The 27,508-nt window shown below is 41.0% G+C and overlaps 1 protein-coding gene across 2 annotated transcripts in view; it reads left to right on the top strand.

The window, feature by feature from the left end:
* smchd1 (structural maintenance of chromosomes flexible hinge domain containing 1) overlaps positions 1–27,508 on the top strand; it is a 99,622-nt gene that overhangs the window by 51,702 nt on the left and 20,412 nt on the right. Inside the window, exons 26-43 of one of the 2 annotated variants that reach the window (XM_062021575.1) lie at positions 3,256–3,398; positions 3,481–3,563; positions 3,635–3,753; positions 3,833–3,994; positions 9,391–9,519; positions 9,590–9,669; positions 9,735–9,892; positions 9,963–10,078; positions 10,659–10,717; positions 10,797–10,884; positions 19,415–19,540; positions 19,623–19,775; positions 19,845–19,971; positions 20,039–20,158; positions 23,507–23,589; positions 23,665–23,787; positions 23,853–24,034; positions 26,327–26,436. In XM_062021575.1, coding sequence (XP_061877559.1) covers positions 3,256–3,398; positions 3,481–3,563; positions 3,635–3,753; positions 3,833–3,994; positions 9,391–9,519; positions 9,590–9,669; positions 9,735–9,892; positions 9,963–10,078; positions 10,659–10,717; positions 10,797–10,884; positions 19,415–19,540; positions 19,623–19,775; positions 19,845–19,971; positions 20,039–20,158; positions 23,507–23,589; positions 23,665–23,787; positions 23,853–24,034; positions 26,327–26,436 — 2,161 coding nt within the window. Of the gene's footprint in view, positions 1–3,255; positions 3,399–3,480; positions 3,564–3,634; positions 3,754–3,832; positions 3,995–9,390; positions 9,520–9,589; positions 9,670–9,734; positions 9,893–9,962; positions 10,079–10,658; positions 10,718–10,796; positions 10,885–19,414; positions 19,547–19,622; positions 19,776–19,844; positions 19,972–20,038; positions 20,159–23,506; positions 23,590–23,664; positions 23,788–23,852; positions 24,035–26,326; positions 26,437–27,508 lie in introns of both variants that reach the window. The other variant, XM_062021574.1, reaches the window with a different exon arrangement.

Below are 27,508 nucleotides of genomic sequence, written 5' to 3'. Positions count from 1 at the left end.
GAACAGTTGAAGGGGAGCTGAAAGAGATGAAGCTTACATGGGGCGAGGCACAGAGACTAGCACAGCAGCGAGATAAATGGCATCGAGTCGTCGAAGCCTTATTTCCCATCCGGGAAGAAGAGGATTAAGTTAAGTAAGTAATATACTATATAGTCTATAGCCTAGCTAGCTATTTTCGAAAACCGGTTTCGTTTAAATTTGCACTTAACAGTTGGGTTTTTAAAAACCAATAAACCCTATAATTTTCATGTTGCCATTTAATCAACTTTTCAAGACAGTCGCAAAATGCTGTCTGCAAGACTTTTCAATACAAAGACATATATTTTGTACATTATTCGCCTGCTGTACTGCGCCTTCATAAGGCTACAACTTACAAGAACAGGCTACTAGGGGTCAGTCTGCTTTCTTTTGGGGTTTTTTGCCGGACATTCCAGTATTATTTACCCGTAATCTTGGTATTACTTTCCTTATTAGGTTATTTTGCCACCTCCCCCTTCTCTGTTTAAACTCTCCTTTGTTGTACTTAAACAATACATGTAGCCCTCAAATCTCTCAATATTTTATACACTAATACTTGATCTTGTTGTTGATAACTTCCGCGTCTCTTTCTTAGTAGCGCGCAGGCTAAGCTAACTAGCAAGCTAAGCTAAGCCTGAGAAGCTTTAAAGTTCACTGAGACGAGTCTGATGCAAATAATACATTTTCGTTTTTTCACACGATATGCGAATAAGTAAAAATGCGTAAATGAAGGATTTAACGCTGACTTCCAAGCCACAACGCTCGTTAAATGCTTTTTCTGTCAATGCTGTGTTCGCTGTGAGCTGGTTTGTTTTCAACGAATTCCCGGTTGCTAGGGGATTGGTAGGCGGAAGTGACGTAGGTCTGCCCTCACCCATACTTTCCACGAATCACTTTCAGTTTAGTGTTGATAGTTGTTTTTGTGATGTCCTCTTTCCGGTGAGGAAATTCCTCAGATGTCCCTCCAAGTCCGTACCGTTCCAAAATTGGGTAAGAATGTCACCATACTTGGACTGGCAAGTTTCCCAGTCAACACTTTGAGTTTTGTTAACTTTAAACTCCAAAATGATGTTTAAAAGTAGCTCTACTTCTCTGTCAGTCCACATATATAATTCTTTCTTGCCGTGACCCGCTATTTTTGCTATATGCCGCCTACGGAAATGACAATTTGGATGTTTCTGATTGGCTAAAATGTTCTTAAGTCCTAGGCTACAGATCCCCCAGTATTTTGGCATGCGTATGACATTCAGTGTATGCGTTTGCTTGGGGACAGAGATAGTTTTTTAAATGCGCACGTGTGGCTGGAGATCTTGTTAAGACCTTAGTTTAGGCGGTGGCTCTGCGGGAAACCCTGATGTTAATTTTGAACACTCTCACATACAAGTGAATGAAGGCATAATTAGTCAACAGCCATACATGTCACACTCAGGGTGGCCGTATAAACAACGCCAACACTGTCATAAATATGTGCTGTATAGTGATACCTTACTAAACAACAATGACAAACACATTTCGGGAAAATATTTGCACCGCAACACAACATAAACACTACAGAACAAATTCCCAGAATTCCCTCCAGCACCAACTCTTCCGGTACGCTACAATATGTTACCATACAGTATACAGTATGTGTATCAACCTCAATCGGTATCGGACGATTTCTGTGAAAAAGTACATGATCGACCATTGCCGATTCATGCCTTCAAATCCGGATCATAAATAATCTAACCATAACCATAACCATACCCAAAAGCCAATCCCCTCTGGCTGACGTATTTTATTTTTGGTCCCTTGGCCGACCGAGGCAGCTAGCTGCTAATTATGTGTCTCCATACACTAAGGTGGTAATCATCACCTCCATTGCAGCATTTAAATATCTTAAATTAGTATCTTAAGTATTGTTAACACTGAAAAATCAGATAAAACATGTTACACAGTGAGTACGAGCAAGCCAGGAACAGGCATGCTAATCGCTAAACTAGCTAGTGCAGGGGTCACCAACGTGGTGCCTGCGGGCACCAGGTAGCCCGTAAGGACCAGATGAGTAGCCCGCTGGCCTGTTCTGAAAATAGCTCAAATAGCAGCACTTACCAGTGAGCTGCCTCTATTTTTTAAATTTTATTTATTTACTAGCAAGCTGGTCTCGCTTTGCTCGACATTTTTAATTCGAAGAGAGACAAAACTCAAATAGAATTTGAAAATCCAAGAAAATATTTTAAAGACTTGGTCTTCACTAACTGACAAAGAAACAGATAACACATTTGGTGTCCAGTTCAAAGTGTGACATGATTTATTTAAAAATTTGAGAGTTGACTTTTGTTTTTTACATGAGTTATTTGTACAAACATGGCGCAAAGTAATTCATGATTTGTTAAAAAATGTTAGTGGCTAGCTAGTTAAAATGGGATATTGTGATTTCACAAGACTGTCTTAGAAGTGATCATTTGAAAATGTTCAATTTGAAAAATGTGCACTTAGAGAAAATATAAAAATAAAGTGTTGCATATTGATATTTATCTGTTTCTATATATATTTATTGTGAGAAATCATTAAGATGATCAGTGTTTCCACAAAGATAAATATCATTAATTATTAATAATAACATAGAGTTAAAGGTAAATTGAGCAAATTGGCTATTTCTGCCAATTTATTTAAGTGTGTATCAAACTGGTAGCCCTTCGCATTAATCAGTACCCAAGAAGTAGCTCTTGGTTTCAAAAAGGTTGGTGACCCCTGAGCTAGTGTAAGCCACTCTGACACTATTGTTCATTTATTAAATGTTTTTATTTGTTTTTTTATAAATGGCTGTGATGATAATGTAAATAAGAGATTTATAATCACTGCTATGTTGGAATTCTTAATAATATTGATACTGTTGTTGATATTATTCATTTTTGTTTGACTACTTTTGGATTGTTTTGTGCCATGTATTTGTGTCCTCTCAATTGATCTGTTGATTGCTATTCTGAATGTTGCTGGCCCGGTTTTGGAATTGGGATTGTATTATTATTGTGTGGTTGTGTATTATTTTGTTGGACTGATTATTAGATTAAAAAAACGAGATCAGACAGTATAACAAATCAATTGAATGTGTTTTAATCGGCCCCTTAAGTCATCGAGGGGGGGGGACAAAAAAACATTTGGTTTCATAATCCACCAGATACTACATTATGCAAATCAAATCAAAATCAGTTACATGTTGATGTTCCTCAGTGTTTCACTTTAAATGTGTTTTAGGTTAATTGGACAGGATGTGTCAGTCTTGAAGATCTGATGCAGGGGAAGCTGCCAGTCATAGAGGTTCCTACACAGGTACAGAAGGAACGATTCTACCAAGTCTACTTGCAAGACCAAAGCGTGTCTGTCTCCTTTACAATAATGTATGTCACACCAACTCCCCATTCCTCATTTGGGCGTTTGAACCAACAGTCACTAAATTAAGAAAATGCTTTGTTTACACAGCGCTAGTCCAGACGAGCCAGCACGATTAAAAGCGACGATGCCGCAAAGCACAGTGAAGCTTGGGGAAACCCTTGGAAAAATCAGTAAGTCCCAAAATAAGAAATATTACTATCATGGCTGTGCTTGTAAATGACGCCATGTTTTCATCATGTAGATCTGGAGCTTTTAGACCGATATGGTAATGCTACCAAGGCACTGAACTCCACCTGTGTGAATGACATAACTGTGGAAGCTGAGGGTCTGGTCTCATCGTCCATTGAGTACACATGGAAGGTTTGCTCGCTTTCTTCTCTGCTGTTTAATGTAATAATCACCTTTGGTAATGACTGATGTAACTATGTGGCCTCTCCAGGAGAGCAGCCATTCCGTCGTCGTCACGGGTGTCCGCTTCCAGTCTGGATCACCGGGCTCCAGGGAGTTGTCTTTCACCTACCAGAGTTTCGTGGAGCGTATTATTATTAAAGTGACCACTGGCCTTCCTGCACTCCTGAAACTCCTCGAAGGACCCAAACAGGTAGGAAGGACCTTTGCCTAATGCAGAGAGAACGTTCAGAATACATGCCGTTTGTCTACTTTATTATCGTTACAAAGATAACAGCAATACAGAGTACAGTGGTATCTCGTTTTTCCTTCGGCCCACTTTTCAATGTTTTTTTGTTTTTTAGTAAATGTTTCCCATGTTACAGTCTGTTATTGAGCGGCTGCCCTACAACAAAATAATTTGTTTACCTCCATTGCAACATTTAGGAATGACAAAAATATCCCACACGTTGGTGACTCAGTCTCTGTGCTTTTGTTTTGAGTATGACTGCAAAATAAGACAAGATGATGCCCGACATGTCATAATCTCTTAGGGCTCTAACTCCAGGATGTAAAGACAGGCGATGTGCAGGCAAAAATGTCACACACAACACGAAATAGAAAAAACCCCACCAAGAAACGGTAAAATAGTGTCTAATGCATCTAACATACAGTTGAACTCGGAATGGTTAAGTAAAGGAGAACTGCACTTTTTGGAATTGTCTATCCTTCACAATCCTTAGGTTTCTCTTTTTTTATTCATTTTAACCTGTAAATAAATGCTAGCAATGGTCAGTTAACAATGAAGTAGGGATGTCACGGTATGAACATTTCTTAACACAGTTATTAGGGGACGGCGTGGCGAAGTTGGTAGAGTGGCTGTGCCAGCAATCGGAGTGTTGCTGGTTACTGGGGTTCAATTCCCACCTTCTACCTTCCTAGTCATGTCCGTTGTGTCCTTGGGCAAGACACTTCACCCTTTGCCTCTGATGGCTGCTGGTTAGCACCTTGCATGGCAGCTCCCGCCATCAGTGTGTGAATGTGTGTGTGAATGGGTAAATGTGGAAATACTGTCAAAGCGCTTTGAGTACCTTGAAGGTAGAAAAGCGCTATACAAGTACAACCCATTTATCATTTATCATTTATTGTGACCAAAATTATTACGGTTATCAATATTATTGCGGTATTTTTAAATGTGCTCAAAATTTTCAATTAGTACTTACACTTTTTATAAAAATTAAAAAAACAACACATTCAAAATGATTTCCTTTGTAAAAGAAACATAATTGTAGAAAAGAACACAGTTTCACATACCTCAAGTAGAAATTGAATGTGCATATGAAAGCAACGCAAGTGCATGGTATGATAACAGAAATCAAATAGGAACATTAACTATAAAAAATAACTGTGAAAATGGTACTTTATGGATACAAGAGATAAACAATTAAAACAAATGTTCGATGTACGACCACAGAACTTTCCTCCAGCAGGTCTTATCTTTGTCCATGTGATGTCAGATGAAACGAAAATTGAGCTGTTTGGCCACAATACCCAGCAATATGTTTGGAGGAGAAAAGGTGAGGCCTTTAATCCCAGGCGCACATCATTCCCACCGTCAAGCATGGTGGTGGTAGTATTATGCTCTGGACCTGTTTTGCTGCCAATGGAACTGGTGCTTTAAATGGGACAATGAAAAAGGAGGATTACCTCCAAATTCTTCAGGACACCCTAAAATCATCAGCCTGGAGCTTGGGTCTTGGGCGCAGTTGGGTGTTCCAACAGGACAATGACCCCAAACACACGTCAAAAGTGGTAAAGGAATGGCTAAATTAGGCTAGAATTAAGGTTTTAGAATGGCCTTCCCAAAGTCCTGACTTAAACGTGTGGACAATGCTGAAGAAACAAGTCCATGTCAGAAAACAAACAAAATTAGCTGAACTGCACCAATTTTGTCAAGAGGAGTGGTCAAACATTCAACCAGAAGCTTGTGGATGGCTACCAAAAGCGCCTTATTGCAGTGAAACTTGCCAAGCGACATGTAACCAAATATTAACATTGCTGTATGGAGATTTGATCACATTTTCAGTAGACCCATAATAAATTCATAAAAGAACCATCCATCCATCCATCCATTTTCTACCGCTTGTCCAGTTCAAACTTCATGAATGTTTTTTGTGACCAACAAGTACCGGTATGTGCTCCAATCACTCTATCACAAAAAAATAAGAGTTGTAGAAATTATTGAAAACTCAAGACAGCCATGACATTATGTTCTCTACAAGTGTATGTAAACTTTTGTTCGTGACTGTATGTGCTTGCGATTGGCCTTGCTAATTTGAGTTAGCTTGTCTATTAGCCAATCCATTGTACGTTAGCATTAAGCTAGCGGCATTAGAGCTCAAACTTCATCCTGCATAATTGTATTGCTTTTTTTTTACAGTTTATTCCAAATGATATTATTAATCTATAGCGTGATTCCTACATGTACTGTACGTGCACTTCATGTGCACATATGATGTACTTTCTTTAGTGTGGTAATTGTTGCGCTTGGACCAGATGTTCCTCCCAGGGAATTTAAGTTACTGGTCAATCCCAAGTTCTTTTGATGACACATAAACTGAGTTTGAATGATCACCAAAACAGAATAGGTATTTTGTAATTTCTTTCCAAAGCTTTGGAAAGAGACCAGCCTAGAACAACACATTCAATTGCGTAGCCAAGTTGATCTGAAAACATTACGGAAGTGCTGTGTTCTTCAATATGTCCCTCGCCCCCACCCTCCAGAACGAATACACATGTCTATTGTTCTACTTAGCCGGAGACAGGATGAGGTAGCAAAAAAGGAGTATTGCTACTCCCTGCATTCCGAGCTCAAGGTAGTTCACAGTGTACCATCGGTCATGAGATGGAGAAAAAATAGAAAGAGTACAACTGGAACACTAGCTATTTCAAATATGACTATAGAAAGAAATAACTCTTAAATATGGATATATGTAGATATCTATCTCCGTCATTAGTTTTACTGGGACTTCATTGTCCATCCATCCATCTTCTTCCGCTTATCCGAGGTCGGGTCGCGGGGGCAGCAGCCTAAGCAGGGAAACCCAGACTTCCCTCTCCCCAGCCACTTCGTCCAGCTCCTCCCAGGGGATCCCGAGGCGTTCCCAGGCCAGCCGGGAGACATAATCTTCCCAACGTGTCCTGGGTCTTCCCCGCGGCCTCCTACCGGTCGGACGTGCCCTAAACACCTCTCTAGGGAGGCGTTCGGGTGGCATCCTGACCAGATGCCCGAACCACCTCATCTGGCTCCTCTCGATGTGGAGGAGCATCGGCTTTACTTTGAGCTCCTCCCGGATGGCAGAGCTTCTCACCCTATCTCTAAGGGAGAGCCCCGCCACCCGGAAGAGGAAACTAATTTCGGCCGCTTGTACTCGTGATCTTGTCCTTTCGGTCATAACCCAAAGCTCATGACCATAGGTGAGGATGGGAACGTAGATCGACCGGTAAATTGAGAGCTTTGCCTTCCGGCTCAGCTCCTTCTTCACCACAACGGATCGATACAGCGTCCGCATTACTGAAAACGCCACACCGATCCGCCTGTCGATCTCACAATCCACTCTTCCCTCACTCGTGAACAAGACTCCGAGGTACTTGAACTCCTCCACTTGGGGCAGGGTCTCCTCCGCAACCCGGAGATGGCACTCCACCCTTTTCCGGGCGAGAACCATGGACTCGGACTTGGAGGTGCTGATTCTCATCCCAGTCGCTTCACACTCGAACTAACTAACTCTTCCGGGACGCTGCAAGGTGTGTGTGTGTGGGGGGGAGGTTTGGTGGTAGCGGGGGTGTATTTTGTAGCCTCCCGGAAGACTTAGTGCTGCAAAGGATTCTGGGTATTTGTTCTGTTGTGTTTATGTTGTGTTACGGTGCGGATGTTCTCTCGAAATGTGTTTGTCATTCTTATTTGGTGTGGGTTCACAGTGTGGCGTATATTTCTAACAGTGTTAAAAGTTTTTTATACTGGCACCCTCAGTGTAACCTGTATCGCTGTTGATGAAGTATGCATTGCATTCACTCGTGTGTGTGTGTGTACAGAAGCCGCACATATCTTGTGACTGGGTCTGAACGATTTTAGAATGGATGAAAAGCGGACGAGACGATAGCTCGTAGAGTACGTTAAAGGCAGTGCATTTAAGGCACGCCCCCAAGACTGTGGTCCGGGTGGACGAGATATAATGACTGATGAACACCTTCGTTCGATAATGAAGGTTGCCTCAGCTCAAAGCCTGATCCCCGACATTAATGAACTAGCATCCAAGAAAAGATGCCAGGTATGGCTTGGGCACATCAGATTAGATCAGTGTGTTGCAAACTAAAGCAGTTTAAAGTCCTGAATGGTTGGTTTATTCATTGTTATTTTATTTTCAAATGTATTAGCCTGTGGAAAAAGTTAATGCTGATATTTACCTCAGAAGGCTGCAAATAGAAAAGAGGCATTCAATTTTTATTTAAATTGTATTTGATATGCCTCTGATATTTTTATTATTATTATTATTATTTGAAACTCGATTTTGCATGTCACTATAAAATTATATAAGCCTTGCTTGTTCAATATTCAATGCAAAACTTGTTTGGGTCCCTATTAAAAGGTTAATTTGTTCAACCTTGGCCCGCGGCTTTGTTCAGTTTTACATTTTGGCCCACTCTGTATTTGAGTTTGACACCCCTGCCGTAGGAGGATACAATAGCTAACTGCTAACAGCAAGCTAGCACCCTGAATGTAAACAAATGCCATGGGTGGATCTACACCTGACATCCACTGTAAAGATACCAAGTACAATAGTGTATCTAGTCAATACTACTATGATTACATCTTTTTTCCTTTTTTTAGGATTCATATTTTGTTTATAAACTCAGGAAATATGTCCCTGGACACATGTATGATCCTGTAACTACTTGGTATCGGATCGATACCAAAATTTGTGGTATCATCCAAAACTAATGTAAAGCATCAAACAACAGAAGAATAAGTGATTATTACATTTTAACAGAAGTGTAGATAGAACATGTTAAAAGAGAAAGTAACCAGATCTTACCAGTAAATGAACAAGTGGATTAATAATAATTTTTTACAGCTTGTCTCTCATAATTTGGACTAAATAGAATAAGAAATGACAATATTTTCCTGCATACGTCAGCAGACAAATTAGGAGCCTTTGTTTGCTTACTTACTACTAAAAGACAAGTTGTCTAGTATGTTCACTATTTTATTTAAAGACTAAATTGTTCTTTTATTGCAATAAGAAACCTTTGTTTAATGTACCGTAAGATTTTTAAAAAAAAATTAAGCCAATAATGCAATTTTTTTTGTGGTCCACCTTATTTAGAAAAGTACTGAAAAGTATCGAAATACATTTTGGTACTGGTACTAAAATATTGATATCGGGACAACACTACACACAATACATGAGCTATCTGAAATGCAAAATCACAATGAAGTGAACTATAATGCATTAAAAAAGACTACTATGAAACCGAAGAGACAGATACATCGAATACTAAAGCTGGAGGAGCAGGTGTAAGTTAGATGAATTCTTTACTTTGGGAAAGCCTTTGCAGGTGTTGAACGACCACGGCATCGACACGCCATTCGTCGTCCAACTGTACGACAGATGGGAGAACCCGTCCACAGACCAGAGGGTTGTGGTTCACATAAAGTCGTCCTCTGATGCGCTGAAGGTGAGCTTGATGCAGATACAGATCAACCTCACTTAGTGGCGGAAAATGTAATGACGTCTTCTTGCTTCAGGTGATGAAGTCTGTTACATCTCAACCAGTGAATGTGCTTGGCCAAGCCTCTTTTACTGTGAAACGACTGAGCGGGCCTAAGTGAGTACCTAATGTGTGTCCACTCGGGAGTTCTCTGCAAGTCTTCATTCACGCTCGTCCACTAGGGGGAACTACCAGCTGCAGTTTAAGGGGTCCTTCAATCAGAATCCCATCCATGGTCTATCAGTAGATTTCACCCTCATCCCTGACGCCAGTAGACCAGTGGGACTGTCAGTCATGTATGACAAGAATGTGAGATTTATAGCAGGGGGCATCTTCCCAGGTTAGTTTTATAACTTGTACATTGATGCTATTATTAGTTCCTGCTCTTCAGCAAATGGCTTTGTGCACAGTGTTTACTGTGATTGTGGTGTCTGAGGAGGGCATCCCCATTACCACCTGTAACCCGGCTGCTATTTCCATGTTTCTGTGGAGCGGAGCGCCATCAGGAACAGAACCTCCCGCTACAGTGAGTGTTCGACAAAATACCTCTTTAAACCTGGATCTTTGTCAGAAGGCTCTATTCGCTTTTCTTTATTTTCAATGATGTCCCTCTTTGCAATGTTACGGCTCCGTTGACTGCTGTGTTACTAGTACCACTGGTACTAATCATGTCTTAGCCATTTGCTCTGATCTGTCCTCTCAGGCTTTGATTGGTCATACCAACAAATATGGTTTATGTATCTACCAGTAGGGATGGCTAGCGAATGTTGTACCTTTTGTAGGCACCGACCGAATTCTGTCAGTACTACCAGGTATCAGTTCGCCTAAAATCAAGCCATATTTTGATACCTTTTGTTGCACGTGATGTCACGTCCGGTTGTAGACTCGTCACGTCCGGTTGCAGACTAAACACCAGCTCAAAAACAAAAATCAATTAAGCAGCACACGGGGTGAACTCTTCCATGCCCGATTCAAGGTATTTAGGGGCCCTAGGCAAGGGGGGAGGACCTGGGGTCCTCTTCATTTATGCCAGTTTGGCCGGAGCATGGTGATCATCTGTCATTTGTGCAAACGTAACGATTGCTTATCTCTTCTCTTCTTTGCAGGCGCTGCAGCTAAGATGTAGTAAACCCCCAGCAAACCAAAACAAAAATTTTCACTTCAGGTAAAAAACAACAACTACGAACTCCTTTTTCTGCTATTTTGTTGCAACAATTGGAAACATTTTTGTGTGTGCATTGCAGAAATAAAGACATCCCACAGGAAGTTGGACAGTACACCATTCAGTTTTCTCTGTGCACTGGTGAAACCACAAAGGTGTCCAGTAATCAGGTTGGTTTAATGTTAGAATATTCACCAGCTGCAGTCAAACCAGACAGCTGAAGGCCCTACCTCCCATTCACATGTGTGAAGCTGGCCCCTCTTGTCATTTCAAGTATTGAAACACCACTACCACTGTTTGTGCTGATTTGTACTGTCAAAAACATTTGCGCTGTATTTATGTTAATATTTTATTATTATTCACACTTGTAGTGATTAGGGGATACTGGGAATAGGGACCTTTCTCATTTGACCCAATACAGTACCATCATTACATCATTACAGTACATATCATTGTTTGTGTGTTCATGTGGTAATAATTGTTCAGTGTTTATAATACATTTATTTTAATTTATTTAAAATTGAACAGTGAGCTGAAAATAATTGTGAAGTCCACTCGTTGTTTTCTTACACTTCTGAGTGTCAATTGCATGATCAGTGACAAATAGCAAGTACACATAGTAGACTTTGCATGCAGTTACAATCCCAAGACATTAGATGGCGGTGATGTTGAGGCTATGAAGCACTTTTTGTAAATGAGTAATCTATTGACTTGTTAAAAACACACTTCATAGTTTTAATTTGTATTTTAAGGAAATAGTTAAAACAAACAACTATTTTTTTATTTGCCATAACCATAATTGTTTTTTCTAATGAACGCACTTCAACTCTGAAATGGCACTTTGCCTTGCTGTAATCAAAAACAAAATGCATAAATAAATCTAACACAAAGGTCACCGCACCCACACACATATTTGCGAAATATTTATGTCCCCATATTTAAAGATTCTGGCACTCTGAATTTGATAATTTTTTATTAGTTACACTCAAATGATTACTCAAAGCAACATAATGCTAAGTGATCTGTGTTTATATAGTGCTTTAGTAAACCTGGAATGATAATATGAATGTATTAATACTCGCAGCCCTAATAGAAAGTGTCCGCACTCAGCATGTTGCTAATCAATCAATCAATCAATCAATGTTTATTTATATAGCCCTAAATCACAAGTGTCTCAAAGGGCTGCACAAGCCACAACGACATCCTCGGTACAGAGCCCACATAAGGGCAAGGAAAAACTCACCCCAGTGGGACGTCGGTGTGAATGACTATGAGAAACCTTGGAGAGGACCGCATATGTGGGTAACCCCCCCCCCCCAGGGGAGGCTAAACTTCTGCAAATAAAAACAACAAAACTGGAGACAAGTTCCTTTTTTTTTTTTTGGAGCTGATAAACAGTGCCAAGATTCTAGTTTTTTTGCTGAGCCCTACAAAGTGTTTGTGCTGTAAGTCAGTGGTAGCCAACCCGTCAATCGCGATCGACCAGTCGATATTTGGGACCCAAATGTCTGTCGTGAAAATATAAAAAATACAAATAATTTATTATTATAACATCAGTGACACCCCCCACGCTTTGACCCCTGAACACGCCCGCAGCCACTGCCGCTCTCTCTTCAGCCTCACATCCCACCGTGGCCAAACCCACCGAGCATTGCTGCACACTACCCCCACTTGTCTCGCAAACTCACGTTGCATGATGTGCCCAAGCTGCAACAATGCATTAAGGATGACCGTTGCGACGCATCGAATATTTTCTAGCATCCATCATCAAACAACTCTTCCCTCAACCACGACCATCCTCGCTCGCCTGCGATGGGAAACTAACAAGCCAAATAAGAGAGTCTGTGAACAATGTTCCAAAGTACGGGTTTTATGTTGATTTTTTGTGCATCCAAAAAGTAAACATTGTCATTTGAAAAGGCAGTAATATATGATAAAAGAAGGACTTACTTGTTTTTATCACACAGGAAAAACCCGCCAAGTGATCAGCTGATTTTACTACTTACAGCGCTGACGTAAGACAACCATGTAACTCGCGTCCGATATGTAACATAGGATGAACAAATATACTACAGTAGTAAGACTATAGTAACCATCCGTGAAAAATAATACAGTTATATTAATAAACATATTTGACGCAGGGGTAGATCTTGATTGGGTTTTGGGCTGAGACAAGGGATCTTGGGCTCAAAGTTTGGTGAGTAGTAAGTACCAGTACCAGCTGTTTGTTTGTAACATGCATCGTAGTTGTAGTTTTGATTAACCAATGTGAAGGTGTTGAACTTGCCGTGTAAAACGGCTGATGCTGCTCTGTAGCATGTATATGGCTTTGTAATGTAAATTAACATCGAGCTAGCGCATTTTGAAAAGGCAGAGCCTTACATGCTTGCTTTGTTTGTTAGGTTGGAAAATGGTAACATTAACTATAAGGTATCTGCACGAGTGCTTGTTTTCCAACAAGTATTCGAGTCTGCAACCGAACATGACGTCACAAGCAAGAAAGATATCGAAATATGATGCCGGTATCCGACAGAGTTCATTCAGTACCTATGAGAGTACAGAATTTGGCACCAATTAATAACAGATATTTACTAACACAAATGTTTTTTTGACTGCACAAACGTTTGGGACAAGTTTGGAAAGATATTGTATTTTAGAATTACTTAAAAACCTTAACAGCACAAATGAAAAGTTTCACACCACAAATCAGCACAAATGAACGGCAGTGGTATTTTAATATTTGCAATGACAAGAGGGGCCAGCTTCACACAGGTCTCACATTTTACTTTTCGAAAGTTCTTAGAGCCACAGGGGAAATTAAGCTCAGGGAGCTTATTGGTATACAAGGTACAGTGGTGTTGTCCGTCCTTGTTGTTGAACTTCTGCAGCAGCATTTTGGATCAGCAAAATTAGTCTATTAACAGGGAATTGCAATATTCCAACATGAAACTAGTCAAAGTTTTTTTTAAAGCGTTTTTGATACTAGTTGTATGTTGGAATCAAAGAATCGAGCCTGATGAAGTGTCACACCAAAGTTCTAACTTATAACTGGTAGAATGACGTACACTAGAATGCATGTATCGATGTTGTAAGCATCCATTTGCACATCCCCTAATTGCAGAAAATTGGCCACTTGTAGCTCTCTTCTCTCTTTCATCTTCTGAATTGATTGATTTTTGATTGAGACTTTTATTAGTAGGTTGCACAGTGAAGTACATATTCCGTACAATTGACCACTAAATGGTAACACCCGAATAAGTTTTTCAACTTATTTAAGTCGGGGTCCACTTAAATTGATTCATGATACAGATATATACTATCATATATACTATCATCATAATACAGTCATCACACAAGATAATCACATTGAATTATTTACATTATTTACAATCAGGGGTGTGGAGGGGGGGGGGTAAGATATGGACATCAAGTAGTGGACATAGAGAGAGAGAGAGAGAGAGAGAGAGAGAGAGAGAGAGAGAGAGAGAGAGAGAGAGAGATCGGAAGGCATAAGAAAAAGTATCTGCATTTGATTGTTTACATTTGATTATTAGCAATCCGGGGAGGGTGTTAGTTTAGGGTTGTAGCTGCCTGGAGGTGAACTTTTATTGCGGTTTTGAAGGAGGATAGAGATGCCCTTTCTTTTATACCTGTTGGGAGCACATTCCACATTGATGTGGCATAGAAAGAGAATGAGTTAAGACCCTTGTTAGTTCGGAATCTGGGTTTAACGTGGTTAGTGGAGCTCCCCCTGGTGTTGTGGTTATGGCGGTCATTTACGTTAAGGAAGTAGTTTGACATGTACTTCGGTATCAGGGAGGTGTAGCGGATTTTATAGACTAGGCTCAGTGCAAGTTGTTTAACTCTGTCCTCCACCTTGAGCCAGCCCACTTTAGAGAAGTGGGTAGGAGTGAGGTGGGATCTGGGGTGGAAGTCTAGAAGTAACCTGACTAGCTTGTTCTGAGATGTTTGGAGTTTAGATTTGAGGGTTTTGGAGGTGCTGGGGTACCAGGAGGTGCATGCGTAATCAAAAAAGGGTTGAACGAGAGTTCCCGCCAGAATCCTCAAGGTGCTTTTGTTGACCAGAGAGGAAATTCTGTAGAGAAATCTCGTTCGTTGGTTAACCTTTTTGATTACCTTGGTTGCCATTTGATCACAGGAAAGGTTAGCCTCTAGAATGGAACCTAGGTAGGTGACCTCATCTTTCCTGGTGATAACAATGTCACCTACTTTTATGGTGAAGTCATTGACTTTCTTAGGGTTGATGTGGGACCCAAACAGGATGGATTCTGTTTTACCCAAGTGTATGGATAGCTTGTTGTCAGCAAGCCAGGTGCAAGTTCTACAGAGCTCAGCACTGAGGATTTTCTCCACCTGTTTCTTGTCCTTGCCGGATACCAGCAAGGCAGAGTCATCCGTAAACAAAAACAATTCACAGTCGCATGCCGATGACATGTCGTTTATGTATATTAGGAACAGTAAAGGTCCCAATATACTGCCTTGGGGGACTCCACAGCTCACCGAGAGGGGGGGGACACGGTGACGTTCACCTCTACCACCTGCTCCCTCCCCTCCAAGTAAGATTGCATCCAGCTCCATGAGGTTTTGTTAAATCCGATTGCTCTGAGCTTATCCAACAGTATAGCGTGGTTAACGGTGTCAAAGGCCTTCTGAAGGTCCAGCATGACCATGCCGCAGTATTTGCCCGCATCCACCTCATGTTTGATGTGGTCGGTCAGACAGAGAAGGCATGTGTCAGTGGAGTGGTTAGTTCTGAAGCCGGATTGGAATTTGTACATGAGTTTATTAGTGGCAAGGTAACTATCGACCTGTTCATAAACTATTTTCTCCATTACTTTCGAAATGGAACTGAGAATAGAAACAGGTCGGTAGTTGCCAGGTTCCAATTTGCTTCCTTTTTTAAAGAGGGGAGTTACTCTTGCTATCTTAAAATCTTTTGGTACTTGGCCTTGTGTAATTGATAGGTTTATTATGTGCGTGATGATCGGGGCAATGATGGAGGCAGAGTCCCTGAGGAATCTGGAGGGAATATTATCAAGGCCGGTGGCCTTGTTAGGGTGGAGCGCGCTCAATTTTTTAAACACCTCATCAGCTGTGACCATTTCTAATTTAAAATCATCGTTGGATACTCCTAGCTTTCTGTAGAAGGCTTTAATGTGTTCTACACCAAAGCGACCAGAGTGGTGGGACAGCTTGTTGACAAGAGTTGCGGCTATGCTGGTGAAAAAGATGTTAAGTCTGCTAGCTACCTCCATTTTGTCTGTAATGAGGGAGTCACCCTCCTTGATGCTGATGTTGGTGAGTCTTGTTTTAAGTTTCTGGCTGCAACCAGGAAGCTGGTTGTTGAGAATTTTCCAGAGCTCACATGGTTTATTTGTGTTTTCCTCTATTTTGTCGTTAATGTAATTTTTTTTAAAGGATTTAGTCAGGTTGGTTGACTTATTTCTTAATTTATTGCATTGCTTTTTGAGAGTTGAAAGGAGTAATTTGAGGTTGATATTATTGGGTTGTTTATCTACTTCTGTTTTACATTTGTGGTATTCAGAGTATTTCCTGTCTCTGTCTTTTATGGCAGCTAATAGGTCCGGATTCATCCATGGTTCCGAGCGGGCTTTGATCCTGACTGTTTTCAGAATCAGCTTTATTGTCATTACGCAGGGTAACGAGATTGAGGAGCCATGTCATTTAGTATCTTTAGGAACGCCGTTTTGAAGCGATCCCAAGCAACATCGACCATGTTGCTCGCGAGCACAGGGGACCAGTCCCACTCATCTAATTTTAAATTGAAATTGTCATTGGAGTATTTTGTGAGGGATCTGGATTGGGCTGTTATGTGGCCATTGGCTTTAGGTTTAGCTATTTTACGGGTGCAGAAGGTTAGATAGTGGTCGCTAAGACCACAGATCATGACCCCACTATTTTTTATTTTAGGCCGGTCTGAAGTGAGAATGAGATCTATGGTTGATTGGGTGGAATCACACACCCTTGTAGGTAGCGCTATTAGCTGGGAAAGACTGTGCAGATTACAAAACTTGCTGAAGGATTTGAAGACAGGCGCATCCTTGCGTTGAATATCTGTGTTCAGATCCCCAGTTATAATTTTCTCCACGTTGTCTGTCCCTGCCAAGCATTCTTCCAAAGCCCCATAGAAATCACTCTGATTAGGGGGTCTATAAACATCCCTATTAGTACCGGCTTAGCGTTTTTAAATTTGATTTCCGCCCACACAGATTCTAGGTCATTGTGGTTAAGATCAGTGCGAGTTATGTATTTAATATCCTGGTGAATATACATACAAACGCCCCCACCGTGTTTATTCCTATCCTTTCTGATAACCGAAAAGTTTTCTATTTCTATCTCTGAGTCAGAAATACTTTGATCAAATTTGGTTTCAGAGAAACACAAGATTTTTACCTTCGTGTTGAGGAACATTTCTCTGATTTGGTCAAGTTTGGCTCCAGAGAGGCTGTTCACATTAAGGTGGATGATGTGTAGTCCACTGGAACCAAAAAGAGCATCAGAGTCCGCTGTGTTGTGGTACTGACCAGAAAAATTGTTGGTTATTATTGCTGTTGAAGTTGTAGAGCAAGGAGAGAGAGGAGAGAGAGAGAGGGGCGTATTGATCGTCCTCCAGGTGAAGGGGGAGGGAGGGGCGGAGTTGGAGAGGGGGAGAGGGGGAGGCCAGGTAGGGTTGCTGGGGGTGGGGGTGGATTTCCTTTTGGCGGGCTTTTTTGAAGACAAAGAGAAAGAGAACAACGAAAATGTTTGTGTAAAGGCGCCTCTAAATCCTGTGTATGCCGCGTCCTCGACCGTCTGGGACCGGGGAGAGGCCGCGTGGACCCCCGCCATCTCCTGCAGTTCCCCGCAATCACCGATGTCTGGGTCGCCGTCCACCGCAGCCGCCGCGTCGTTCACCGCCGCTCAGTCGCTGCCTTCTCCGATGACTGGGTCGTTCGTCCTCCACCGCCGCCGCCGAGCCTCCGACCGTGTCGATGAACGGGGCGAAGTCCTTCGCCGAGCCGCCGATCGCTGGAGCACAGGTGAGCTTGAGCTGAGATGAGCCGGTAGCCGAGTTAGCTTCGATGGCGACGCTAGCAGTAGCATTGCTAGTCTTCGCCAGTCGGGACAACATTAACCGTGTTGTTGCAGGTCCAGGGTTGAGTTCAGTGTCTCCTGATAGTAGAAGTAATAGTAGTATTATTGACTTTCTGTCTATCCTTCCAGTCAGGGGCATGTTCCCTTTGCCTCGATGGCCAGTCAAGCACGATGCTAACACGTTAGCTCCAAAGCCAAGGTGCTTCGCTGATGTATTGTCGTGGAGATAAAAGTCACTGTGTATGTCCATTTCGCGTTCTTGACTCTCATTTTCAAGAGGGTAAAGTATCCGGGGAGGTTTAAATATAAATCCGTGATCCACAGTAGAAAAAGGAGGAAGTGTGGGATGAACCGAGCAGTTGTTTGAATTCCCGATCGGGAGCGAAAGAGAGTGCGACCGCTCATCTCGGCGTCCCTGAGCCTTTTGAATTCCTATTCCCATGCCAGTTGTGTTGATCAGAGTAAAGGTGGAGGTCCTCATGGTTCTAGCTCAACTTCTCATAGTCAGATTGTACTTATTTAGACGGCAAACTCGGTGTGACTGAATCAAGAGCGTCCCTGTCTTGCTGCTGGGATCTGAACTCTGCCCGGCAAGAGGCAAGGATTTGCTATAATCAGCAAATTGAGTCTGCGGTCGCCTAGCAACCTGAAGCCATACAACGATCAAACCCTGAAACTTTGGACAAACTTCAAGCATGTTTGATTACACAAAGGACCTCCAAAACAGGCTCACGTAGCTCCGACCGGCACAAGCTACGATATTTGTTCATTTAACCAGTTAAAAACAAACATCTACATTCAACATCAACTCTACTATGTTCCAAAGGACCATGAACAAAAACACCAATATTTACGCCCAACAGGAAAATATGGAACTAAAAACCTTTTGCAACATACGGTGCATCTGGAAAGTGTTCATAGCGTTTCACTTGTTCCACATTTTGTTAGGTAACAGCCTTATTCCTAAGTGCAATACATTCATTTTTGTCCTCAAAGTTCTACACACAATACCACAAATGACAATGTGAAAAAGTTTTTTTTTTAGAAAATGTTTGCAAATTTATTGAAAATAAAAACAACTGATCGTCCTTAAAATTTCCCATCAGGTTAATTGGAGTCCACCTGTGGTAAATTGAGTGGGTTGGACATGATTTGGAAAGGTTCACACCTGTCTATATATGAGGCACAGTTGACTGTGCATGACAGAGCACAAACCAGTGAAGTGTAGACCTCTGAGGCAGGATTGTCTCGAGGCACAAATCTAGGGAAGGGTACAGAAAAATATCTGCTGCCTTGAAGGTCCCAATCAGCACAGTGGCCTCCATCATCTGTACATGGAGGGCGTTTGTAACCACTAGGACTCTTCTTAGAGATGGCCGGTCGTCCAAACTGAGTGACGATCGGCTTTAAAAAATATATTTTATGAGGGTCCCTAATTTTAATGATTAATGATAGATTTCTCATACCAGACCCAATCCTTACTGATCAATTCATTGAGTAGTATGTCCATCTTTAACTCAGGCCCTAAACAGTTAAAAAATACATTGTTGATTGATTTCTGAATTGTTTGTCACTCTTATAAAGATTCCTGTTGAGGTGGTGGCCAGTCAACCTTCCACACTGGGATCTGACTCGCAATTGTCCACCCCTGTAGTTTTCCACAGTAAGGACATCACCAAGCGAACCCTTGTGGAAAACTTGACCCTGAGGGTATTGGTGAGCTGAATATCATGCCAGAGGAGCATCCTGGGTGTTGTTCAGCATGACTAACAGTCACCTTGATTGATCCCAGGATTCCTATGGGAACCCAGCGGGAGAAGACATGGAGGGGACGGTGAGTGTTATCATAAAGAACTGTGACGACAACCCCAACAAGGTCATCCCTCAACTTGATGGCCAAAGCAGCTGCGACGTGACACTGTCGAAAGGAAAAGCTTATATCGAAGTACGTACCAAAATCAATCAATAAATACGAGTTCCTTACAGATGTAACTTAGCTGTGTCTCCCCCACAGAGGCTGGTCATCATGGAGGACAGCCCTGGAGAGAATGGTGCCTGCTACATCCTCCTCTTCAAACTTGATGTCCTAACGGACCCTATGCCACTCGCCGCCTTTGAGCTCCTGTTCCGCTTTTATAACGGTAGAAACCAGCATGCAATTTCTCTTCTGAATATGAGCCACACTGACAAACTGATATTTTTCTCAAGACGCTCAACATCAAAAAAGAGTGTCTGAGCTGTCCAGCAAGAAAGACAAGCTGTGTACGGACATTAAAAGTTACAAAGGTGTTTTGGAAGTGTACACTGGCCTCCTTAAGGTCTTGACAGGTACGTTTTAATCTTCCTAAAACTAAGTTGTTTTAATTAGGTCAACTATATTATGTCCATATCGTTACACCGAGTTACCTCTCATTGTACCATAACCTGCAATAAAGGATCAAAAGATAGACGGGGGAAGGAGGGATCCTAATAATTAATTTAGTTAATTAACCTTCTTTAATTATATACTGTAAATATTGTCTAGTAGAGTGGTACCTCAGTTTTTGTTACTATTCTGTTTCAAAAAATAGGTCGAAAACCAAATCGTATGAAAACCCGGAGCAGTTTTTTGCATAATTAATCATATAAATCCAATTATTCCAGGCACCCGCAATTATTAAGACAAAACATGTTTTTATAGAGAATAATTGTAGTTTCACATGCAGAAAATTATGTACAAAAACATACCGTATTTTCCAGACTATAAGGCGAATTTAAAATCCTTTTTTTTTCTCAAAACTCGACAGTGCGCCTTATAACCGGTGCGCCTAATGTAAAGAATAAATTTGGTCGAGCTTACCGACCTTAAAGATTTTTTATTTGGTACATGGTGTAATGATAAGTGTGACCAGTAGATGGCAGTCAAACATAAGAGATAAGTGTAGACAGCACTATAATTGCAATATGTCTCAAGTAAACACCAACATTTGAAATGTTCCATTGAAAATAAAGAACATTACACATGGCGCTCAAAAATCTATCAAAATGTTTTAGTACGACTTTGGTAAGCTATGAAGACGCTTTGATTGATTGAAACTTTTGTTAGTAGATTGCACAGTACAGTACATATTCCGTACAATTGACCACTAAATGGTAACACCCGAATAAGTTTTTCAACTTGTTTAAGTCGGGGTCCACGTTAATCAATTCATGGTACCGCTTGAATAATTGTCAGCGCATTAAACATGAGTATTATTATGGTGTGTATAAGGTAAGACATATTATCTGCCGTATTGTTTTGCAATATTATGCATGAGCAACTTTTCTTACCTTCTGGTACCTGCTGATCTGCATTTGGGATCTATAGAAGTCCTGAAAAATTGCGCACGTCCGCCTTTGTAGTTTGTGCCGACAACGTAGTCGATAAGATTCTTCTTTTTCCTCTATCTTCTTCTTATGTGACATTAATCTTCCACTGTTGCCATTTCTAATATAAAGCAGTGTAAAGTTCTTACTTATATCTGTCAGTAAACTCGCCATTAAAGCGCTAAAACAAACCGGTGTAGTGAGTTTACATTATACAGTAAATAAGACCTCCCACAAAACGGCGCATCCTGAAGCGACTGTCAGAAAGCGACTTGAAGATGATCTGTAAAACATAATCAATGCATTATTTTGACCAAATAACTACTATTACATGTTATGTAGACCACAAGGAAGTGTTTTCCATTTAGAAAAAAATAATAATAATATGACTCCTTTAATGCGCCTTATAATCTGGTGCGCCTAATATATGAAAAAAGATAAAAAACAGACCATTCATCGGCAGTGCGTCTTATAATCCGGTGAGCTCTGTGGTCCGGAAAATACGGTAAATGAATGAATGAACATTCAACATAACATTTACCTTTACTGAAGACACTTGTTGGTCAAGACGGCAATGAGCCAGAGAGAAAGAAGGGGAAAAGCCAATTGAACACCACCTCCATACTTTTGAGTTATTTCTTGATTTCAAAAGTATTTCTCACTTACTTTATCTAAGTGCCAGCACTCGTAACTTCATTTGGCTCCATCGTAAATTATTTTGCAGTCATATTCAAATCACCAAAAATGATTCCCGGGCGCGGCTACGCTGCTGCCCACTGCTCCCCTCACCTCCCAGGGGGTGATCAAGGGGATGGGTCAAATGCAGAGGACAAATTTCACCACACCTAGTGTGTGTGTGACAAAAGCCCAGAAAGTGAGTTACAAACTTGTGGGATTCTTAATTTGGACATTCGATCCTGCGGAATGATATCCCAGCAAAAGGATTAGTTTGTTAGGCGCAATGTTTGGCTGTACGATAACCTAGTTGGTGTACAAAAACCAGGGCAAACTTTTCGCAAAAAGGTGGTTTAAAAAATCATAGTAAAAAGTGGGGTGTCTAAAAACCGAAGTACTACTATAGATTTTTTTTAAATTTTGATGCTAAAAGATCAGATAGGAGAATTCTGATACAAGCAGTCTGTTTTGATCTGTTTTACAACTTTTTCACTTCCGATACGATACCAACATTGGCGCCTTGTGTATTGGCCAATAATGATTTTGACTAGGCACAATATTAGCAAAAATCATCCATACTTTTATTATGTAGCGGGAAATTTATGAGGACAATGGTAGTAGGTATGAAAAACACGAAACTAATATTCACCGTCTAGAATGGACTTTTGCTGTCTTTAATTTCAAGTGGCGTGGTAATTGTTTTTTCGGGGACACTAATGGTCATGATTATTAAGTTAAGCTCATGAGGCAGTAAGTTGAATGATGCGGACATGTTTGTTACTGGATACTTTCTGATACACTTCTGCCTTGGAAACTTTGCATGTGTAAGTAATATGCTACTAAAATGATTTGATACTTGTTTATTTTGACAAATGTGCTGTTGTAGACTGCAATATTTTTCACTGAAGGACACTTTAATACATATGATTTGCTTGTGTGCCATTGTGTGCTTAACTGTTGTGTAGCTGCTCGCTCCTAATAGCCTATAGCCTACAATGTTTCTGTTTTATAAATGACTTGACTTAAAGTACAAGAAAATACTAACTGTGTGTTTTTTGAAGGACATTTAGATGTTAAGTGGCTGTCGAACTTTGCACAAGTAAACACGCTAGCAGGACTGCTTATATCTGAGATTTTGGGTGCCAGCCAATATAATGAGATACTCGTTTATTTGCTGATGTCAGACTGATATTTGATATCAATATTGAATCTGCGCACCCCTAAAATCAATAAAGTCAATGTAACCTACATGAAATACAGAAAACCTCTGACATTCAAACACAAAATAAATGCAACAAATGTGCTGGCTGGCTCGATTCTAGTTTACATTGCATATGCCGTATACATGCCACTAATTAGCGTCAGCGATTTAAGAGTGCGATTTTATCACCTCTACATTTGGTAATGAGAACGACAACTAAGACGCACGTCACAATCAAACAGCTGTTGTGTAATAAGTACAATACTTGCAGTAAAAACACTTTGTTGGGCTCAACAACAAAAAAAGGCTGGCACATTCGACTCAATGGCAAAGACTACTTCCAGACTAGAGAGATACGCCTAGGACAAACTGAACTGTTTGCTTTTGTTTGTTTTCTCCTCCATAAACATTCTTACAAATGTGTAAAATGATTACGAATGATTCTCTTTCACCAGATCGGCACGACGAGGCAAAATGTAAGGAGAGCATTCTTCAAAACCAGCTCATAAGCAAGTTGAACCTACGTCCACCAGTCACTGTAAGACTCTCTCTTGTATGTAAATGAGATGCGATGTGACAAGTACATGAAAACCTTTTGAGGTATTCTCCGCAGATCAGAATGGTCAACCAGCACCTGAGCAGAAAGATGTCTGAAGCTAACCAGATTGAGAAAATGCCCAGGAGAGTCTGCTCAATTCCAAAATACTTGAATGGGCAGCAGGATGTTTTGGGAAAGGTAACGAGACCCGGTCTCCCCGACTCGCAAACAATCCTGACAACATTTGTTCTTTCCGAACGCAGGTCGGCCACCTGGCCTTTGTGCAGGACGACGATGCAGCCAGGGTCATTTCCTGGCACATCAGGAGCGACATGGATTGCGTGGTCACCAAGACGAGGGAGGCGGCCAATAGGGTGCTCAGCGCCACGCGAGGCATGCAGCAGGTCTTGCCCCTTGACTGTGTTTATGTATCACATGGATGCAGGTATCTTTTTAGAACTTATTTGTTGTATCAAATGTAACCGCTTCTGCTTTTTCAGTCTAAACCAGGGGTGTCAAAGTCATTTTAGCTCAAGGGCCGCATGGAGGAATATCTGTGCACACGCGGGCCGGACTATTAAAATCATGGCATTAAAACAAAAAAATAAAGACAACTTCAGATTGTTTTCTTTATCTTACTTTGGCCAAATAGAGAACAAACACATTCTGAAAATATTACAATAAATATATAGAAAAAAATACAGACAGCGGTAAAGTTTAGATCCATGAAGGAAAGAAGAAAGTGAATGAAAGTTTATAACTGAATACATTTACATATGCATAAAAATGTGTTTTCTTTTGTATTATTTTTTTTAATGAATTCATGTTTATGACAACCTTTTTCCAAAACACATAATAGAATGTGAGACGGGAACGGCGTGGCGCAGTTGGGAGAGTATCCGTGCCAGCAACCTGAGGGTTCCTGGTTCGATCCCCACCTTCTACTAACCTCGTCACGTCCGTTGTGTCCTTGAGCAAGACGCTTCACCCTTGCCCCTGATGGGTCGTGGTTAGGGTCTTGCATGGCAGCTCCCGCCATCAGTGTGTGAATGTGTGTGTGAATGTGGAAATAGTGTCAAAGCGCTTTGAGTACCTTGAAGGTAGAAAAGCGCTATACAAGTACAACCCATTTACCATATACAAGTATAACCCATATAACAGGATAATGCATACATTTGTCATTTGTTTTCAAAAAAGTTACAAAAAAGTGGGACCCCAAAAATGTACTGTGGTACCCCATTTTTATGACTTGATGGGGTCCCTGGGACCCCATTTAGAAAATTCCTAGCGCCAACACTGATGGAGTATTGGTGCTTGCAAAACAGCAGCAGGCGGCTGGAGATGGCAACAAACAACTTAGATCACTCTATTACAGGCAGCATCTGTGAAATTTCATTTGCAGGAAAGGAGTGAGTTTAGGGTTGAATTGTCCATCCTCGTTCTATTCTCTGTCACTCGTCGTCGCCATGACTGTCTTCTTCGTTCTTCTGCTTCGTCTCCTTCTTGTTGTGTGTGCAGTTGTGCACTCTCCAAAAGCCGTAGATGTTATAACGTGACTGGGCCGGCACGTTGTTTATATGAATGAAAAGCGGACGTGACAACAGGCTGTCCTCACTCAGGTCCGCACGGACCTGGAGGGGGCGTACCTTAAGTCCGGCTGGAAATCGGGAGAAATTCGGGAGAATGGTTGTCCCGGGAGATTTTCGGGAGAGGCACTGAAATTCGGGAGTCTCCCAGAAAATTCGGGAGGGTTGGCAAGTATGGGCCCAAGCTGTTTGTTTACATGCTTTTTTTATTTCTCTTTGCTATTTGGGCTTATTGGACCCTAATTAGAATAACAACTGAGAATCATCTTTTAATATGATGTACTTAGTCCATAAGTAACAAACATGTACTTCATGTTTAGTGACATGCTAATTCTTATTTTTACACTTTTCTTTCCCAAATTCCACTGTATGTTATACTCTTCTGACACCACCAGATGGCAGTATAAGTGTCCACATAAGCGGCCATAAGACCCCAATTCAGTAGTGTACACAATTTTGGAAATAAGAGCTAAAAGGTGCTGTCCACGCTGTCTTGTCTGTTGATCATGTTTTGTTTAAGTTATGTTCCGTTTGGGTTTTGTACACTTAGTTCCTGCTTTTCACTCCCTTGTTTTGTCACCATAGCAACCATTAGTTTCACCTGTTTCACGTTTTGAGTCACGCACCTGTTTTCACTGATTATGTCACTGCTATTTAAACCTGTCTGTTTCTCTTGATCGTCCTGGTGACATTATCTATCCTATCATACCATGCTACTTCTGACACCCCTGCTACCTCTGTTTATCTTCATGCTACCATAGTTCCATGCCAAGTAAGTTTTTGTTTATTGTTCATAGTTTCTGCCTTTGTGCAAGTTTTGTTTCATTAGCCAAGTTTTTGTACTTCCGCCTTGTGCGCGCCTTTGGTTCTTTTTGTTAGTGTAAAAATAAAATATGTACTTACATTCTCGCCTTGCCCGCGCCAACTTTCCTTTGCATTCCGGGAAAACACAACAACCCAAAGTCAACGCATTGACACACGCATGTGGCCACCAAGCCTTTAGAGGTGTTAAATAAGCTCTGTTTCTACTCCTTTTTGGACGTGCTTTACTGAGAAACTGGAAATATGTGATCTACCATATTCTAACTATGAATGTTCGAAATGAACTTACACCATAACCATGACATGATCTTATCATGTGATACTTGCAGGTCGCTGCCACACATACATCATGGTCAACCTCTGTTTTATCCCGCCGGGAATCCCGTTTTTGCAAGAGACCTCCTTATTTACCCCAAAAGCAACATCGAATGTAACATGGGTGAGTGTTTCTTTTCTCACATAGTTTTTTTTCTGCTGTTTGGATCAGTTGTGGTTCTTGCTTGAATGGCGCCCTGTGCGCTACTTTATGTTTATTTTGTTTGGCGGTGGCGTTTGCAATGGTGCGTTTATGCTACTTCTGATGCAAGTGTGTCCCTGCATCACACACTCACGCCTAGGGGTGTCCTACAATAGTTGACTGTTTGATTCCGAGGAGTCTAATTCAACTATTAACCTCGCACTTGTTGAAGAGAGGAGTGCCAGAGGAACCCTGCGTGTTCCGAGATAGGGGACCTTGGGCCCGTCGGGACGTGCAGTCGTTGGGCATCGAGCTCACTGTGCTGCCACATGCCTCTCTCGGAATCTCGAATCAAACCGGTTTTTGCAATGTATTATTCGGTATATAAATCATAAAACCTTTTCAAAACAGCTTACAAAAACTCCTCTTGGCTGCTGATGTATACGCACAACAAGCAAGCATGAAGATGGCCTGGAAAAACTTAATTTTATTTTTATTTTTTATCGACCCTAAATTTGGATCGATTTAGAATCGTAATCATTGACATGAAACATTGACAGAAATGTATCAGACCCTGTAGGATCTCTTGGTCCTTTTATGAGATACCTGAATTTGCAGAAGTTCTTCCAGAAATTGCAATAGAAAGTGCATTACTCGAGGTGTTTGTTGCAATTAAATAGCGAGAAAAAGAGACAGTTGTATGTTTAATGTACGATCAGATTTTTTGTTAAAGACAATAATGCCTTTTTTGTGGTCCCCTTTATTTAGAAAAGTATCAAAGTATCGAAATACATTTTGGTACCGGTACCAAAATATTGGTATCGGGTCAACCCTAGTGTGTGTGTGTGTATATATATATATATATATATATATATGTATATATATGTATGTATGTATGTATATATGTATGTATGTATGTATGTATATATATATATATAATGTATGTATGTATGTATGTATGTATGTATGTACCGTAATTTCCGGACTATAAGCCGCACCTGACTATAAGCCGCACCAGCTAAATTTAGGGGAAAATACAGATTGCTCCATGTAT

The sequence above is a fragment of the Entelurus aequoreus genome, linkage group LG15, assembly GCF_033978785.1.
Source record: "Entelurus aequoreus isolate RoL-2023_Sb linkage group LG15, RoL_Eaeq_v1.1, whole genome shotgun sequence".
Taxonomy (NCBI): Eukaryota; Metazoa; Chordata; class Actinopteri; order Syngnathiformes; family Syngnathidae; genus Entelurus; species Entelurus aequoreus.
This window is presented reverse-complemented; position numbering and strand designations above follow the sequence as displayed.